The sequence below is a fragment of the Euprymna scolopes genome, chromosome 25 (genome assembly GCF_053919585.1).
Source record: "Euprymna scolopes isolate OS-2025 chromosome 25, ASM5391958v1, whole genome shotgun sequence".
NCBI lineage: Eukaryota > Metazoa > Mollusca > Cephalopoda > Sepiida > Sepiolidae > Euprymna > Euprymna scolopes.
In genome coordinates this window covers 104,376,223-104,396,567 of record NC_136506.1, presented here as the reverse complement: position 1 = coordinate 104,396,567, position 20,345 = coordinate 104,376,223, and the positions used below count along the sequence as shown (strand labels likewise).

Below are 20,345 nucleotides of genomic sequence, written 5' to 3'. Positions count from 1 at the left end.
TCGGCCTTCCTCTTGGTTGCTTTTTAGTGACTTCAAAGACAAATTTAGCGACGGTTTCGTTGTTCGCTCGAAGCACATGCCCAAATGAGCTGAGCCGCCGTTTCTTCATCTCGCTCTCAATCAGTGCGATCTAGTATCGCCTGTGGGTGTCATCGATGCAGATGCAGTCAATCAGTACAACACGAGACTCACTTTACTAGTGCAGTGTGTTGTGATAATGACGAGATAAGTTTATTCATGACGTCAAATTTTTATGACGTCAAAGCGACCATAAGAATGTTTTAGTCAGTTCCTCGATTTACTTTATGGAGTAAATATATTTGTTTCGATATCTAAAAGAAACTGGTTCAAAAATGCCAGACTTTAATTGCAGATATCTTTCTCAAGAATTGGCCGTGTGTAATTTCAAAGTAAAAACGGTCAGTTACAGAGAATTGTTGCTATGGTACCGCGAAAACATCTCACCGACTTTAATGTCCCTTGATGAACTGGGTAATGGCGTCGACTTTTGTATCGGCATAGACATGCTGTTTCCGGGTGTGACTGGTAAACGAATGATAGAAGTGACCGAAACGGCGGAATATTTTAAGAGGCTGAATTTCAGGCGGTTGCAGGCGGCGTTCAGTAATTTAAACGTCAAAGTTGATGTTCCGATCGATGGGATGATCAACGGATCTTTCAAAGACCTGTTTAATTTTGGAATCTGGTTCAAAGCGTTCTTTGAGGCGAATTGCAAATCGCAACCGGAAGATCTCGAGAAAGTTCGCGCGTCCTATCTGAGTAAATGGTTAATAATGAAAAAGCAGTACGAATTGCAAAAGAAGAAGGTGTACTCAAAGCATCCCGATCATAAAGACTCCGATGTGAGCGACGGTGAGGAGAACCTTTTTTCAAATACGGAATGGAGATCTGTAATGTCTAATCTTCAAGTTTATGCAGATACTTTGGCTGGAATTGTCTCAGATGAAGAAGAGGAAAAGGTAATCCGGACCCGAAACTTAGCAATTATGCCAAAAAGAAACTTCGAGAAGAGACCATTAAGTAAAATCAGACCGAACAGCAAATCAGTGATGAACTTTTCAAACAATTTGAAAAATAAAACACGCGATTTAAAAGCCGATCTTAAGTCGCATGTTGATACATTCTGGACAAAATCGATTAAAAATGCAGACTGCTTGGCAAACCCTGTAACCGGCGATACACTTGACATGGAACTTAGATCCTACTGCTTAAACAGTAGCCTGTGGATCGTGATTTTTATCATGTTTCTTATTTTGCCAAAAGTCATGTGATATCATAAAGAACGATACATAATACCCAAAAGCCTGAGACGTTTATCCTTGTTTGAAATCAGCAGCAGCTGTAGCGGATGATTGTTAAAATATACAACAATAACATACATAACTGTTATTGTATTCCCAATTAAAATAGCACGTAAGAAATTCTCGCGCCAATTGTTTGGTGGCCCTGGAGTAAAGGTTTTGCAAATGGAGCAAAAAGTGGCTTCGTAGCTGGGTTCGAATTTCATAACCGGCAGGAATTGCCACCCCCTCAACTGATGATTACATAAGCATGAAACACTAGCGTATATAGGTGTAACGAATATTTTTGTGTAATTAAAATCAGTATATAGGTGTAACGAATATTTTTGTTTAATTAAAATTAGTATATAGGTGTAACGAATTTTTTTTGTTTAATTAAAATTAGTATATAAGTGTAACGAATATTTTTTGTTTAATTAAAATTAGTATATAGGTGTAATATTTTTTGTTTCATTAAAATTAGTATATAGGTGTAACGAATGTATTTGTTTAATAAAAATTAGTATATAGTTTTAACGAATATATTTTGTTTAATTAAAATTAGTATATAGGTGTAACGAATATTTTTGTTTAACTAAAATTAGTAGATAAGTGTAACGAATATTTTCTGCTTAATCAAAATTAGTATATAGGTGTAACGAATATTTCTGTTTAATTAAAATTAGTATATAGGTGTAACAGCTAGTTTTGTTTAATTCGAATTAGTATATAGGTGTAACGAATATTTTTGTTTAATTAAAATTAGTATATAGGTGTAACGACTATTTTTGTTCAATTAAAATTATTATATAGGAGTAATGAATATTTTTGGTGTATTAAAATTAGTATATAGGTGTAACGAATATTTTTTGTTTCATAACAATTAGTATATAGGTGTAACAAATATTTTTTGTTTAATTAAAATTAGTATATAGGGGTAACGAATATTTTTGTTTAATTAAAATTAGTATATAGGTGTAACGAATATGTTTTGTTTAATTAAAATTAGTATATAGGTGTAACAAATATTTTTGTTTAATAAAAATTAGTATAGAGGTGTAACAAATATTTTTGTTTAATTAAAATTAGTATATAGGTGTAACGAATATTTTTTGTTTGATAAAAATTAGTATATAGGTGTAAAGAATATTTTTTGTTTAATTAACATTATTATATAGGTGTAACGAATGTTGTTTTGTATAATAAATATTAGTATATAGGAGTAACGAATATTTTTGTTTAATTAAAATTATTATACAGGTGTGACGAATATTTCTGTTTAATAAAAATTAGTATATAGGTGTAACGAATATTTTTTGTTTAATTAAAATTAGTATATAGGTGTAACAAATATTTTTGTTTAATTAAAATTAGTATATAGGTGTAAGTAATATTTTTTGTTTAATTAAAAATAGTATATAAGTGTAACGAATATTTTTGTTTAATTAACATTAGTATATAGGTGTAACGAATGTATTTGTTTAATGAAAATTTGTATATAGTTTTAACGAATATTTTATGTTTAATTAAACTTAGTATATAGGTGGCATGAATATTTTTGTTTAACTAAAATAAATATATATGTGTAACGAATATTTTTGTTTAATTAAAATTAGTATATAGGTGTAACGCATATTTTTGTTTAATAAAAATTAGTATATAGGTGTAACGAATATTCTTTGTTTGATTAAAATTAGTATATAGGTGTACCGAATATTTTTGTCTAATTAAAATTAGTATATAGGTGTAACAGCTAGTTTTGTTTAATTAAAATTAGTATATAGGTGTAACGAATCGTTTTTGTTTAATTAAAATTAGTATATAGGTGTAACGACCATTTTTGTTTAATAAAAATTAGTATATAGGTGTAACGAATATTTTTTGTTTAATTAAAATTAGTATATAGGTGTAACGAATATATTTTGTTTAATTAAAATTAGTATATAGGTTTAACGACTATTTTTGTTTCATTAAAATTAGTATATAGGTGTACAGAATATTTATCTTTAATTAAAATTAGTATATAGGTGTAACTGATATTTTTGTTTTATTAAAATTAGTATATAGGTGTTGCCAATATTCTTTATTTTATTAAAATTAGTATATAGGTGTACCGAATATTTTTGTTTATTAAAATTAGTATATAGGTGTAACAGCTAGTTTTGTTTAATTAAAATTAGTATATAGGTGTAACGAATATTTTTTATTTCATTAAAATTAGTATATAGGTTTAACGACTATTTTTGTTTAATTAAAATTAGTATATAGGTGTAACGCATATTTTTTGTTTCATTAAAATTAGTATATACGTGTAAGGAATATATTTTGTTTAATTAAAATTAGTATATAGGTGTAACGCATATTTTTGTTTAATTAAAATTAGTATATATATGTAACAAATATTTTTTGTTTAATAAAAATAAGTATATAGGTGTAACGAATATTGTTTGTTTTATTAAAATTAGTATGTAGGTGTAACGAATATTTTTTGTTTAATTAAAATTAGTATATAGGTGTAACGAATGTATTTAATAAAAATAAGTATATAGTTTTAACGAATATATTTTGTTTAATTAAACTTACTATATAGGTTAAGGAATATTTTTGTTTAACTAAAATTAGTATATAGGTGTAACGCATATTTTTGTTTAATCAAAATTAGTATATAGGTGTAACGCATATTTTTTGTTTAATTAAAATTAGTATATAGGTGTAACAGCTAGTTTTGTTTTATTAAAATTAGTATATAGGTGTAACGAATATTTCTTTTTAATTAAAATTAGTATAAAGGTGTAACGACTATTTTGGTTTAATTTAAATAAGTATATAGGTGTAACGAATATTTTTGTTTAACAAAAATTAGTATATAGGTGTAACGCATATTTTTGTTTAATCAAAATTAGTATATAGGTGTAACAAATATTTTTTTTCTTTAATTAAAATTAGTATATAGGTGTAACAGCTCGTTTTGTTTGATTAAAATTAGTATATAGGTGTAACGAATATTTTTGTTTAATTAAAATTAGTATATAGGTGTAACGACTATTTTTGTTTAAGTAACATTAGTATATAGGTGAATTGAATATTTTTTGTTTAATTACAATTAGTATATAGGTGTAATGAATATTTTTTGTTTGATAAAAATTAATATATAGGTGTAACGAATATTTTTGGTGTAATAAAAATGAGTATATAGGTGTAACGACTATTTTTTGTTTAATTAACATTAGTATATAGGTGTAACGAATGTTATTTTGTTTAATTAAAATTAGTATATAGGAATAACGAATATTTTTTGTTTAATTAAAATTAGTATATTGGTGTGACGAATATTTCTGTTTAATTAAATTTAGTATATACGTGTAACGAATATTTTTTGTTTAATTAAAATTAGAATATAGCTGTAACAAAGGTTTTGTTTAATTAAAATTAGTATATAGGTGTAACGAATATTTTTTGTTTAATTTAAATTATTATATAGGTGTAACGAATATTTTTTGTTTAATTTAAATTATTATATAGGTGTAATTAATATTTTTGTTTCATTAAAATTAGTATATAGGTGTAACGAATATTTTTTGTTTAATTTAAATTATTATATAGGTGTAACGAATATTTTTATTTCATTAAAATTAGTATATAGGTGTAACGAATATTTTTGTTTAATAAAAATTAGTATATAGGTGTAACGAATTTTTTTTGTTTAATTAAAATTAGTATATAAGTGTAACGAATATTTTTGTTTAATTAAAATTAGTATATAGGTGTAACGAATATTTTTGTTTAATTAAAATTAGTATGTAGGTGTTACGAATATATTTTGTTTAATTAAAATTAGTATATAGGTGTAACGAATATTTTTGTTAAATAAAAATTAGTGTATAGGTGTAACGAATATTTTTTGTTTAATTAAAATTAGTATATAGGTGTAACGAATATTTTTGGTTTATTAAAATTAGTATGTAGGTGTAAGGAATATTTTTGTTTAATTAAAATTAGTATGCTACTTAAGAATACGTAAGGATGTGCACTGTCTGCGGAATAAAAACTAAAAGGCAGTCAATTAGTGTTCATGCAATATTCATGAATTCAGCACGTTCGAACACTTTAGATAATCTTATATATTCGCTCGAATTCGGCTTTTAATAGTTCTATATTCTCTTCATTTCGCCGGCAGTTGCTTGATAGACCAGAGGTAATATCGTGGCAAATGGAACAAAAGGTTGTTTTGTGGTTAGGTTCAAATATCATGTTCTGCAAAAATTATCACCCCCTACACTAATGATTGCGTAAACATAAAACACTAGTGTCTGTAGGTATAAAGAATGATTAATATTTAATTATCTATACATACAGTCATGGGGTTTTGCCACACTCGCCACGCTTGGCTTGCGGGTTGGCAAAAGAGAAATTCGAACATCTGGATCCGCCAACAAACAAGATACTGCCATTAAAATATCCAAAAACGGATGGGAAAAGGCACGCAGATAAAGAACATGGAAATAGATGGTCCCTTAGAACAATGAAATGGACACCTCATGAATATTAGAGGAAAGACCAAGAATGAGATGGAGGGACGACCTGATCAACATATATATATATATATATATATATATATATATATATCACTACTTGTAAGTAAAAAGAATAAACGAGATGAAATCGAAACCGAAACCGAAAGACAGTGAGACAACCATGCAAAACATTAGGCAAACTTTACACAATCTTTAAAAAATGCTTTCAGACCTGCTTATTTTAAACATTATTTGGATGATTCGCGAATGCGCAGTCGTGAAACAGCAACAAGATAAAAATCCGATGATTCCTACGTACTCATTTTTCAATTCTGACCCCTTAGCAGCACTTTTTTCCGAGTGAAAACCGATTAAAAATTGTCCACGTGTCTGAATACCCTATATACCAAATTTCAAATCTGTAGATCAAAATTTCATTGAGTATATAGGTTGAGAAGTATCCTCACACACGCACACATTATCACTTTATAGATATGATAGATAAATTGGATAGATAACATTTTGCATATATATATATATATATATATATATATATATATATATTTATGTATTTAGCTATTTTTGATGTTTTTTTAAATATAGCGCCAGCAAGCAACCGGGGATTAGAAGAGTATTTTACGTTGCAAATAACTTTAACTTCGGTGCCGCCAATATTTTCTTTTCTCTGAGTGTTTCTGCTATCGAAGATTGGAAATTAAATCGCATTATATTAATGCGGTCATATTGAGGTATATAGTTGTACATAGAGTCAATAATATTCTGCTTGTGTCTTTTTGCGTTGCCAGTTTTTTGTTTTGTTTTGTTTTGTTTTTGTTTTGTTTTGTTTTTGTTTTTTTCTAAACACCTTCGTTCTCCCTTGACACCGACGTGTTTCTCTTATCTGTCCATTTCCCATACTTAGAGTATTGTCGAGATTCTTGTATTTATAGATACGGCAGATGGACAAAGATCAATATTGAACATGAAACCAATAAGAATATTCCTTAAAAACTAAAGACTTTCTCCTATATGCACACACGCACTCAAGCTATATATTTATATATCTATAATAGTGAAAATGTGTGTGAGGACACTTCTAAACCTATATACTCTACAGATTATTTCCTACATACATGAAATTTGGCATATAGGATATTCAAATATGTAGAAAACGTTTTAATCGGTTTTCATTCAGAAAATGGGGTGCTAATGGGTCAAAATTGGAAATTTTGTACGTGAGGGTGTCGTCGGGTATTTATCTGCTTACTAACTGCTCCACGAATGTGCATGTGTGAATGTTTCACATGACAGATTTATTATGTTTAAAAAAAAGAAGGTTTAAAAACACTTTCTAAATATCGTATCAATCTGGCCTAATGGTTATCGTACTCCACTCACTGTCTTTACGTTTTAATTTCGATCTAAGCTGATACTATATTTTTTTTTACTTACAAGAAGTGAACTGTTCAGAAAAAAAATAATACTCTCATGCACATGTCTCAGTCTCTGTATTAATTAAAATATAACATTTATAAGTATTTTATGAGCGGGAACCGCTGGGCAGCCTACTTATATATATATATATATATATATATATATATATATATATATATATATATATATATATATACAGGCGGCAAAAAGAAAGTCCGCACTTGAAATTTTTTCAAAAACTGCAAATTTAAGCTAAATTTTATGTAACTGTTTAAACAAACTATACCTAATTTTATTCCCCTTTTATTCTTCTATAATTTTTTCTGTTCATATTTGACTTTTAATTGGAATATTCTAGTGTTCACGTCAATTTAAAAAAAAATCTTTGCAGTTTTTTAAAAAATTTACAAGTGTTGACTTCCTTTTTGCCGGCACTGTACATATATATATATATATATATATATATATATATATATATGAACAAATGATTAATAAAACATGTTAAAATACATCTTGAAAAAGAGTTAAAAACATATTTAATTTTAAAAAAAAGGAAGCACAAGATAAGTGGATAGTCCTTAATCCGCGGAGTTTCGAAGAAATACTCTCCTTCTCATCAGAGGGCAGAAATTAGCATAATGCGGGATCGGATTTTGCATGTAAAAGTATTTAATGAAGCTACAAGTAAGTCACAGATCTTACTTGGTAAAAAAAGGGTGAGGTAAGGGGAATAGGAGGTAAAAGAAAAATGATAAAAAGATTTCACATGAATGGATAGTCCGGTGAAGGGTAAAAAATCTAAGAATTTTATATATATATATATATATACATGTCTCTCTTTCTCTCTCTCTCTCTCTCTCTCTCTATATATATATATATATATATATATATATATATATATGTATAGAGAGAGAGAGAGAGAGAGAGAGAGAGATGGACAAAGATCAATATTTAATATGATACCAATAACAATATTCCTTAAAAAACCCAAAAGCCTTTCTCTTATATACGCACACATCGCTATACATATATATATATATATATATATATATATATATATATATATATATATATATATATTAGCAGAAGAGTTGACCTTGTTCCAGTTTGAATCAGGATCACTAATATATACATTTCATTATTCTCAAATCAAAATGAATATTATATTTCTCTTAGTTTTTATGTCTATCTGTCTTTTTCTGTATTTTCTCGGAAACCACTGGGCCGATCTGGCTGAAATTTTGTATGAACTTTTGGTAATGTGCCCAAATAGGGTTTGTGAGTGATATCAGAATAACAAGACACTAAAAATATTTCTTATCTCAAACATTATTATATGACGAGTCATTTCATTTAAAATTTTTATCTAAATTCGAGAAATGCACGATTAAAATGTGTAACCATTGAATCAGTAAAATATTAACATGGCTGTCACTTGCGATATCGTAGACCTTGTGATCAAAAACCAAGATCGAGTTAAATGAAACGCACCGAGGCAACGATTTTATTTTTAATTTCAATTTAGTTTTTATTTAAAATTAAAAATAATTTATGTAGAATAAATGTATGCGATGCGGCAAAGGATTTCGCCGAATTTATTTGTTTTTGTTTTACGGCATATCAACCCTTTTCAGCACCCTTTACCTAAACTGAAACTCTTAAAAATAAAAATGACAGTACATTAAAAAAATTATGCCCAAACCAGGCCAAAACTCAAACAAAAACAATCTTCCTTCTCCCTTGAGGCTCGTATTTACGAACATCCGTGGGCTTAAACTAATTTAAATGATGTTGAAGCATTTCTCCTAACAAACACCCTGGATATCTTAGCACTAAGTGAGACTAGCCTACACTCCTCCAACCCCTCTAACTACTTTAATATGTCTGGATATCTCCCACTCTGCCGTAAGGACTCTGAAAGACATATGCATGGGCTTGGAGTCTACATTCGAAACACCCTCCCCTTGACTAGAGAAACTTAACTAGAATCGGATGATCAAGCCTTTATGCGTTTTAGACTTAACATACAACATAACATTAGCTACTTGTATTTTCTCTACCGCTCTCCCTCGACTCAGGACTGTGCCCTAATAAACAAAGTCTCTGACAGCATAGATAAGGCACTTTGCCTCGACACGAGCGCACAAGTTCATGTATTTGGTGACTTCAATGTCCACCAAAGCAACTGGCTTGGATTTTCTACTCACACAGATGCAGCACAACACGTAACTTCTCTATATCTCATTCCCTATCACAGATGGTTACGTTTCTAACCCGTTTCCCAGACCAGCAAGAACAACATGCAGCTCTTCTAGACCTGTTTCTGACCACAGTTCCCGATGACTGTGTAACGAATGCTCACAGTCCACTTGGGAACGCCGATCATGCAGTGGTAATATTTGAAATCGCCATAAACTCTAAAGCCAAAACTGAAGAGCCACTGCTCAAAACAACGAGATATTATAAAAAGTCTGACTGGGAAGCAATCAGGAACCTCATCAGAGATGCTCCATGGCAAAATATCTTTTCACTTCCGGCTGAATATTGCGCTAATGAAACCACTGAATGGTTCAAAGCGGCAATTGAAGCACATGTTCCTACACGCAAATTCTATACCAAGCCCCACTCTCCCTAATGGTTCACTTCAACTTGTGCAGCTGCCATAGCGCAAAGACAGCATGCATACCGCAGATTTAACCGACATAAGTCCTGTTTAAACAGACAGAAGTACATAGAAGCCAGAAATAACTGTAAGAAAGAAATAGCGACAGCTAAGAGGGAATTTACTGAAACCACCAAAAACGCATCGAAGCACAAAAATTAGGACCCCGAGACTTCTGGAAAATCTACAACAGTATAGTAAATAATGGGCAATCAATAATTCCCCCACTATCCAACAATCATGAAGTTGTTTGCTCTGCAACTGGGAAGGCTAACTTGCTTGCCAGACGGTTTGCCTCCAACTCCACACTGGACTCTGCTAACCACCCCCTCCCTGACTTTCCTTTGCGGACAGACGCCACATTAGATGATCTGAAAATCACTCCTGCTCAAGTGCATGCTATCGTAAGAAAACTTGACACTGCAAAAGCATGTGGACCTGATCTCATCCCAGCTGTGCTATTAAAAAATTGCCAGCCGAAGTAGCTCCAGTTCTCTCCAAACTTTACAACAAATGCCTTAATGAATCTTCCTTTCCTGCCTGCTGGAAAACTGCTTCTGTAGTGCCAGTTTTCAAGAATTCTGGCGAAAGAACTGACCCAGTAAATTATCGTCCCATTAGCCTCCTCCGACTTTTCGCCAAAATATTTGAGACCATAATTAACCAAGCTCTAGTCCATCACCTTACAGATGCTAAACTTCTGATTGACCAACAATATGGATTTAGGCAAGCCCGTTCCACAGCAGACATCCTAATTGTAATCTCAGAACGTATATACCAGTCACTAGAGAAAGCGGAGGAGGGCAGAGCGGTAGCTCTAGATATATCTAAGGCTTTTGACAGGGTATGGCATGAGGGTCTTCTCAAGAAAATCAGATCATACGGCATCACTGGAAGAATACATAACATAATTAGATCCTTCTTGGATAAGAGAAAAATCCAGGTTGTCCTTGACGGTCGTACATCTAAACAATATGATATAAATGCGGGAGTGCCTCAGGGGTCTATTCTTGGACCTCTGCTATTCTTAATATTCATAAATGACCTCCCTGACAAAATTGCCTCTGAGATGGGTATGTATGCTGACGACACCACGCTCTATAACAGACACGACAGGAAAACAAATGAACACATATCTAAAGAAATGGCAGAAACACTAGAGGATGACCTCCGATCCGTAGTGGAATGGGAACAAAAATGGATGGTCACATTCAGTACTGGCAAGACAAAACTTGTTTCCTTCAATAATTACAAGATCCCTTCCCTACCGCCAATAACAATGGCCAATGACTCTTTATCTGAAAGTACATCTTTTAAACTCCTTGGCCTAACGTTCACAGGAAATATGAGTTGGAACAATTACATTGAGAACATTGCCAGGGCCGGCTCTCTCTACCGTGCTAGAAAGCTACTAACGCCTGAAAGTATCCTATATCTCTATAAGGCCACCATCGCCCATGTATGGAGTATTGTTGTCATATTTGAGCTGGTGTATCTGCCACTAGTCTCTCGCTCCTAGACAAGGCTCAAAAGAGAGTCGCCAATCTGATAGGTCCTGAACTGTCAGCTAAACTTCAGCCTCTGTCCCATCGACGAAATGTTGCATCCCTTTGTCTGTTCTACAAGTATTTTAACGAAGAATGCTCTGACGAACTGCAAGCGCTTGTGCCTCCACGACGTAAATACCCCCGACAAACCCGACAAGCAGCTAAATCCCACCCCTTCACAGTAGAGATCCCTAGATGCAAGAGAGCCTTCTACTCCAGTAGTTTCTTCCCCAGAACAGCTAGACTTTGGAATTCCCTTCCGGGTCCCTGCTTCCCCGACTACACTGCCATGCAGAAGTTCAAGTGCAACGTGAACCGACATCTTGCTGCCCAACTTCCTACATAGTACCCCTGATGTTTATGTCCCCGATAGCAGCTCCCTACAACAAAGTGGCAATATGCCTTGTTTGGGGTGAAAATGTAATTAAAAAAGATTTAATGCCAAATCCAGTTATTTTGTGAATTTTTATTTTAAATAGAATATATTTGTTTTCTTTCAAGTCCGTTTCTATTTAACCCATAGTTGGGATCCTAACAGGTATTACCACTCCGGGTCAGAGTGGACATGAGAGCAATGGCAATTAAGGAGTGGCTGCACACTCCCCAAAGGCCACAAGCTGGGGCCTCACCATCGGATATAGTTTAAGGTCATATCCAGGACCCCGAAGTTATTTGTGCCACTCGTTCTTTCTACGTATATTCATAAAGATACGAACTAAACAGATTCACCGAAATGCCGTCGATTAGATTAGATCACAGACGAGCACTTGCCATGAAAATAACAATTCAACAGACACAGATTCATCACGTCTCTACTGTTGGAAAGATGTCGCAAGGAGGAGAAAAAATGGAATCACTTACTAGGTTTCGAAACTGGTTTTGCATTCTGTCAAGCCAGGAAAGGGTACTCTGAGCAGCTCCTACCCAGATGTGGCAACAATACTCAATTTTAGGGTAGGTTTTGCTCGGGTATAAGGAGGACATTACTTACTGAAAAAGATTTAACCGTTTTGCAGCAAACTTGGCAACATCTTCAAACATTTATTAATGCTTTTTGGTTTGGGCGTTTTCTAGAAGTAAGAAAATGTTTTCAACCTTGCAGAACATGATTGAGTTTTTCAAAGGAAACGAATATAAACACAATAGCATCCATACTTGGTGAATTTTGGGTCAGGAAGCCAGTCTCTTCCGACAACCTGATTTGGTAGCGCCAGGTGAATAAAGCAGTAAACATCATCTTAACAAAATTAATGGATATTTAATGATGATTCTGATGATTCTTTACGCCTGTAGAAATGTTCATCCGAGTTTGTGTGAGCAAGAGGCAGATATTTTTATTAATGGGGGGAGGGGAGTTTATTTGGTCTCAATCGAATGTTTTAGTCTTTCAAGATTCTTGTCGGTCAAAGACGCTAACGCTGTTATATGTCTGCCTCTTTTCAATCGCTTCTAAAGAAAAACTTTAAACCACAGACAGAAATTTACGATTGTAGAAATAAACACAAAAAGCAAATGTCGTACATTCACAAAACATCATAGAATTTTCGCTAATCAATATTGATCGAATCGGTCTAAAGTTTGAACATTTAGCCGCTGTTTTTACCTTTGACCTCGATAAACGGTAGTTCGTTAAAATCGCCCATGTTAAAAGTCTCGAAAAACCTGAGATAGTTCTTTTGTAATATATAACTAGGAAGAATCGACGTTATTCGGGATTGCTGAAGATTACTATGTGGGTGGAACGATAAATTTGTTGCCTTAAAGAAAACAACACTACAGCTTATTTCAAAACTTTTATTGAAAAAAATCAATTAATGTAACTTGATTATATAGTAGAGCTGACATCTATTGAATATAGATACGTTCAGCCGCCATAACCACCTCGTTACGGGTCCTAATTTCGAAGCATGTCTTTTCTACAAGCGCCGGCCGGAGCTCGGCGAATATTCGTTGAATGATGGCGATCACGTTTTGGTGTCCTAGGACGTCATGTTGTTGATGCTCTCGACGTCTAACCAAACGAAGTACTCCAGCGGGTTCGGATCGGGGAGGAGGGACCAGTGAGACAGGGTGCAAATTCGTAGGATTCCTCCTGAAGCGAAACTCGAGTTTCTTTAAGCTTGTGGGCCGGCGCCGAATCCTGCTGCCACACCCAGAGTCTGCCAGCGGTCACCTGACTGCACCAGGGGATTACCACATTCTTCAACAAATCAAAGTACACTTTGGTATTGACTTTCAAGCCGACTTCGAAGATGGACGCAAACAATGTAGCCATGACTTGAAACCATACCAAAGATCAGAAACGTAACCGGAAACTTTGTTTAAGTTGTCCCAGTTTGCATTTTGAGAGTGCTAGCAATGGTCCTGTTGTCATAACTTGGATCGGTAGAGAGCATGTGTTGTACAGCGGCGCATCTCTGATCTCGCTCGGTTAACATTGTGTCACTTTCAGATATGATAGAAGGCTCCTACCGATTTGGGGGGATTTGTGCACAACTGGCCAACTAGTAGATGGTCTGCAAAAAAAAAATGGATTTCATCAAACGGAAATGGAGTCATGTCGTCTTTTCTCAGTAATATATACATTTTTAGTATGCTTTCTGTTTAGCTCTTCATTATTGTCCGTAAAAGCTGAAATGTTGGAAACTTTAGGAATTATTATATCATATACATACGGTTATAATTTCATTAAAAATGTCATTTAAAGTTTTAAGGGACTCCTGTCTCGACGTATGTAACGAAGTCGACGTTTTTAAATACCAAGTGGAGGTTTATTACAAATGGAAATAATGCTGAGATAAGCGGGAGAGCACATCCAGCGCCTGGAATTCCCAAATGGTTGTAACATAGTGAATATGAGCATGTGGGAAAATATTACCAGTAGCAAAAGAATGGCTGACTTACAGAGAGATTAGTAGCAGCAGTAGTTAAAAACACATATACAAATTAGGAAGTGTGCTGAGTTGGCGTGACCTGTAAAGTCAAGGATGATAATGGGCTGGCTGTGGCTGGCTTGCGGTCGAAAAAAAGAGAAACGCGACTAGGCTAGACAGACATGTGGCAATGAAAGACTTTTAAATTGGTGTCAAGACGAAGAAAAAGAAAAACTGTAATAAACTACTTGTGTTAAAAAGAAATAAAATCCAAGTTGGATTTATTTATTCATGTTTGTTCCTTTTCGGTGGTGGCGGGCGGTGTGGGAGAAAGGTTCAAGCGTAACGGTCCCCTTACATGATCACCCACTGGTACTAGTCAGGTTCAATGTTGCTTAACTTCGGTGATCTGACGAGAACAGTTGTGTCAACATGATTATGCTGTATATGTATCTGGATATATACACACAAATAGACAACGAATATTTTTATAGATTTCTCAAGAAATAACTCGGCATAAGGGAATTAACTCTTGATTAAAAACTCAGAGTTACTTCTCTTTAGTTCTCCCTGACGAAATTTTGGGATCAATGTATGAATAATTTTGTGTACATTTTAGACATTATTTATTTGATGCTGATGATAAATATACCAACTTTGTGAGTGTTGGTTTAGTAGTTCTAGACTTTTAACTGGACATACAAACATGCACACATATAACATTATATCGATTGTGATAGGAGAAACTGGCTTAATAAAAAGAATCTTCAGAAATACTTAGAAGCAATCCCTGGAAGACCAAGTTGTAAGGAAATACAAATAGCAGCCATAAAGGGAACAGCGTCTATTCTTAAAAGAGCCCTCGAATATACATTTAAATCATAACGGAATCAAGTGTTAGCTCCAGAAGGGATTAGCCCCTTGATCTCTTAAAACATACTGAAGTGAAATAAATTAAAAAATACAGAGACAACTGACCTTTATATTATAGACGTGGATGACCTCTATGTACGTAGAAATGTTTATTCAAGTTTTCTGTGCGTAATAGTTGTTGTTTTTTTTTCTTTTACCGCAATGGAATGTTTTAGTCGTTTCGGATTCTTGCATCAAAGACGTTAACAGTGTTATGTCTGCATCTTTTAACTAGCTTCTAAACAAAAGTATAAAACCAGAATTTACTATTGTGTCGAACCATAAAAAACGAACAAAATATCGAACGCTGACAAAACAGCGTCGAATTTTAGCTAATCAATATCGATCGTAATTGTCTAAAGAATCGACCTTTTGCGTTCGTTTTCACAATTGAATGCCTACTGGAGAGAGCTTGAAAGCTTACCGGCCAGTGCCTTATGTCTCTGTGTACAAGGGTTTGTCAGGACAACATGGAATGAGGATATTTTACCCACAAGTAAACCTTGACCAAATATTAAATATTACATTACATTCGCTGGCCAAATAAGATCTCCTCAGTATGGCTAAATGAGACTGATTTTATAAGGACTGGTGCACCTTCTGGAAGTAATGTCACTTTAAGTAACAGCACAAAGCTCGACAGTCCACCAGACTAGATGAACTTTTGTCCTGAGATTAAGAAACCACAAGAAAGATATATTATAACATAAATGGTTAATTGTGTGGAGGAAAAATGTGTTCTTAACTTCTTTACTTAGTGTTTTTAGATGTAAAGAGGAACTTTAATTGACCATTCGAATATATATATATATATATATATATATATATATATATATATATATATATATATATATACATCTCATATAGAGATCAAGCGTTAGCCCCAGAAAGGGGTTTTGAAGTTCTGAGAACTTCAATTGAAGTAAAATAAAACGAAGCGAGTCACTGGATAGATGTTTTTTGTTGATTACCAAGTTCAAAACGCCACTCGAAGATTAGGGTTGATTATATATTGTTGTTTAAAGTTAGCAAAAGGAAAGGGGGGAAACCCAGATCAAATGAAGAGAAGTCTTACTGCGTGTGTGTCGGGCGAAGGTTTGGCGAAAGAGAGAGAAATCAAGAAGGCGCCCATAGGTTTAAAAGGTGTGCGCTGGCGGAAGTCACGGAAAATCACGTGAAATCACGCGGGAAAAATGTATAAATGGAATTGACATGTTAGATCAAAGAGAGAGACAGACGAAGTCTGGTGCCAGTAGTGATATCAAACTAGGCGGTTGTTTGGATTGAAAAGACGAATTTTATTTTTGCATTTTGATGAATAGTACTATGAGATGATTGGAAATGACTGATAAAAAGGGCGAGATTTTACTTTTTATTCAAGATAAATATAACAAATACTGATAAACATTGGAATTAAATACTAATATTATATTTGAAACAGAAAAACATTCCCGTGATGTAGTTCTTTAAAGTTCTCCTTTGTTGTAGATACAAGTTTGGAAATATTCGTAAGCGGAGTGGTGTTGCGGGGAAGGAACCTGATTTTAACTCCTGCGAGCACCTACTGCGAAAAACAAAAAAGGAGAAAATCAATAACAAAAAAGGAAAAACATTTATCAGAAGATCACTTTAAAAGAAGTGAGATTAATAGAAAGACAATGGCAATCAGTGGTTCAATAAGGCACACAAAGACTATCTTAAATTGGATTGTTAATCAATGTGAGTTAGTGACTGTGATAAAAAAATTGACACAAATTTAATATGTTTAGTTTATGAATAATTTAGGTGGTGAGCATGTCTTGAGTTGATGAGAGTTGACGATAGTTAACAGTTAGTGACAGTTGATGACAGATGTTGGTTTGGGAGATACCGAGATGTGATTATGTCAAGCGACTATAAAGAGATGTCGATAAATAGTTTAGAGGATCGATGGTATCACACACAAACACACACATCCAGAGTAAAATTCATATCTACAGAATGTGTCGAGGTTGGTGTTTATTTACCATGTGAACCTATGATCGCCTCCTCGGTGATCGCTAATACGACATAATCAAAACAGAAGATGAAAGTGAAAAAAACGACGGCGATTTTTGTGAGGGAACGCGTGCTTTTACACAACCATGAAAATTAGAGAGAACTTGAATGCCTACTAGGCATTGTCCTCGAGTGTGTAAGTCTCTCTGTACAGGGATTTTTCAGGACAACCTAATATGGGGATATTTTCCTTCTACAATGAAAACCTGATGAAATATTCAATATATCAATATATATTGGTCGTCTGAAGGGTCGAGTTTTAAAACGATACCGATCTCGTGAGAATCCGTCGCTTCTGTCAAAAGTTTTAGGCAGACATACAAACGTACATACATACATATATTTAAACAGACAGGTGAGATTTTTATAATAGATAATTTCTTTTTATATTTCGAGATGTAAACATTTTTGATACATTTCTAAAAATACAATTACAGTGTTTTAGATCTACATAAGCAAATTGAACCTGAATTTTGATTTTTCTAACAATGTTTTTATTATTGTTTTATTTTCATTTCTCCCAGGTGAAAATATGGTTTCAGAATTACCGTTCTAAGTACAAAAAGATAATTAAGCAGCAACAGACCAATCCTGGACAGCAGGCGCAACAGGCACAACAGCCCACATCCCAGGGGCATACGACTTCAACTCCACTGGCTCAACAACAACTACAGTCAAACGTTCAACAGCCAACCCAACCGTCAGCACCTCAACAACAGAATGGACCAGTCTCTAATGGACAGCAACCTTCATCACTGCAACCCTCAGCTTCGACGTTCAGCCCTCCTCCAATCTGTGACTGTTATATAGGCAGGTGTATGAACACGTTCTATAACGACGTATATGTTGAATAGCAGGGTTTTATATTTTATCTGTTTATTCGTGTACGTGTAAATGCGTGTGTGCATACACACTGTATCATTTAGTTGATCGTATAGTGTGTATATTTTAACATTTATACAGCATTTCTAACAGGAAACGATTGACGTGGACGTATCGAAACAATTGTAGACAAACAGTTCTTTTTTAACAGATGTAAATAACACAACACATATCTGAATTATTTATGAACATTTATTCTCACGATCTGGCCGGCATTTTCAGAGATTACATGTTCTTTACATCTTGGCTGTCCGAGGTGACGCCACTTCCCACGTTATCTTGAGTCGTCCGTTGTCTCTGATGTCCAGCTATAGACTCCTAGAATCTCCCCAAATCTACATACATCACGTGCTTCTTTAAGTCACATCATTATGTGTCTCAGACCAATCTAATGCCCCCAATCTAGTTATTTGTTTATGCAAACCAAAAACAATGTTTACATATATTTTCTATTTTTACATTCCTTTTGCGATATTTATTATATTACATGCCAATCATTTTTCCCAAGTTAGTTGTTTATTTTCCTTATCATAATAATTGATCCAGCGACCCGCCGTTGCTCGAATCAATTGTTGTTGTTATTATTATTATTATTATTATTATTATTATTATTATTATTATTATTATTAATATTAATAATGTTTTGACCCTTTGTCCTACTTGCCACAGTTAATACAGGTACTACACTATGATCACAGCCTAAAGGGTCATAACATGACTACTTAAAATGGTGTATATGAAGATTGGTGCCCGTTCTATTAGTGATGTTGCCTATAGTAAAACATAGCTGGATACTCTACGAGAATAGATGAATTCTTGTGCTAACATTCCGTAAAACCAATTGACTAATAGAAATATATGCTAGTAGTTAACTGATAAATAGGTGAAAGGAAAATTAATATTACTAACTTCTTTATTAACTCAACGTTTGACATAAACGAGAAATATAATGGAATATTCTAACATCTATATATCTATTACAGATATCCAGTGTTAGTCCCAGGAAGGCGGACCCTTGGGTATTGAGAATTTCGACTAAAGTCGAATGAAACGAAAGTGAGAATAAAAATAAGGACGACTAACTAATTTGGGGAAACAGATGAGATCATTCAACACTAGATTTCGAAGTCGGTTTCGTATGTTCCTATTTGCAATGTCTCCCCACGGGACAGAGTTAGACACCAGGGTCGTTTTTTAATGTGGAGAAAAGGAACAAAAATAAAAATTGTCTCAGTCGTGAAGGATTTCTCCTCCACTGACAGAGAACAAGATATTGAAGTGCAGCATCTGAAGAACAGATACTACACTTTGATCTTGACTCGAGGGGCATGATGAAAAAAAATAAATAAATAAAAAAATAAATAAATAAATAAAAAATAAATAAAAATGTTTGAATCCACGAAAAATTTACAAATATCGGCGCTGGTTTTATTTTTACTAAAATATCAACACTTTGCAAGTTATCTAATTACTATTGTTCTGTGCTATTGAAATAATTAAGAAATGAAAAGGGACCAACACCTGCGAACTAGGATTGGAACGTCCATGTAGCACAATACATCAGCGCATTTAGCTCGTAGAATTAATTTGTTTATCAGAATAGAAAAATTTAGCGCACGACGTTAAGGCGGAAATAGCTAACTCTCACGAAAGGGCACAGGTGCGGTGTAGAAAACATATCTGAGCACTGATCTCTGAGATGCAATGTGACTTAATAAAATAAAACACTCGTCTAGCTGAAAACACTATCAATAATCCCCCACTCTTTATCTGTGCCTAAACCTAAATGTAGATTCCATAAACAAAGCTTCTTTCTTAGAACTGCACGCCTATGGAATTGTCTTCCGTTTTCTTGCTTTCCAGCTGACTACAATATTGTTGTCTTCAAGTCCAACGTAAACAAGTTCTTGCTGAGCCGTTCCACTTAAGTTAAATTTATCGAATTTCCATTACTTACGATTACTATACTGTCCAATTGACTACTGTACACTCTTAACCCTTATCCTCAAGTGGTCTCTTGGCTTTGATAAGTGGTTATGCCTATGTAATAAAAGTTTATACCTCGAAGTCTATTAATTAACTACAATGTAACTGATAGAAATTGTGATGCTTCCAAACTAATAATTCCTGTTTACACCGTGTTCTTACTCTACTTAGATTTCAGCACAAATCGTCGTTATTTT

At 33.6% G+C, this 20,345-nt stretch overlaps 1 protein-coding gene across 1 annotated transcript; it reads left to right on the top strand.

The window, feature by feature from the left end:
- Positions 1–262: 262 nt before the first annotated feature.
- LOC145247549 (uncharacterized) lies at positions 263–1,639 on the top strand. The gene has a single exon (XM_080109391.1). The coding sequence runs from the start codon at positions 354–356 to the stop codon at positions 1,290–1,292; it is 939 nt and encodes a 312-aa protein (XP_079965517.1). The 5' UTR covers positions 263–353; the 3' UTR covers positions 1,293–1,639.
- Positions 1,640–20,345: the final 18,706 nt, after the last annotated feature.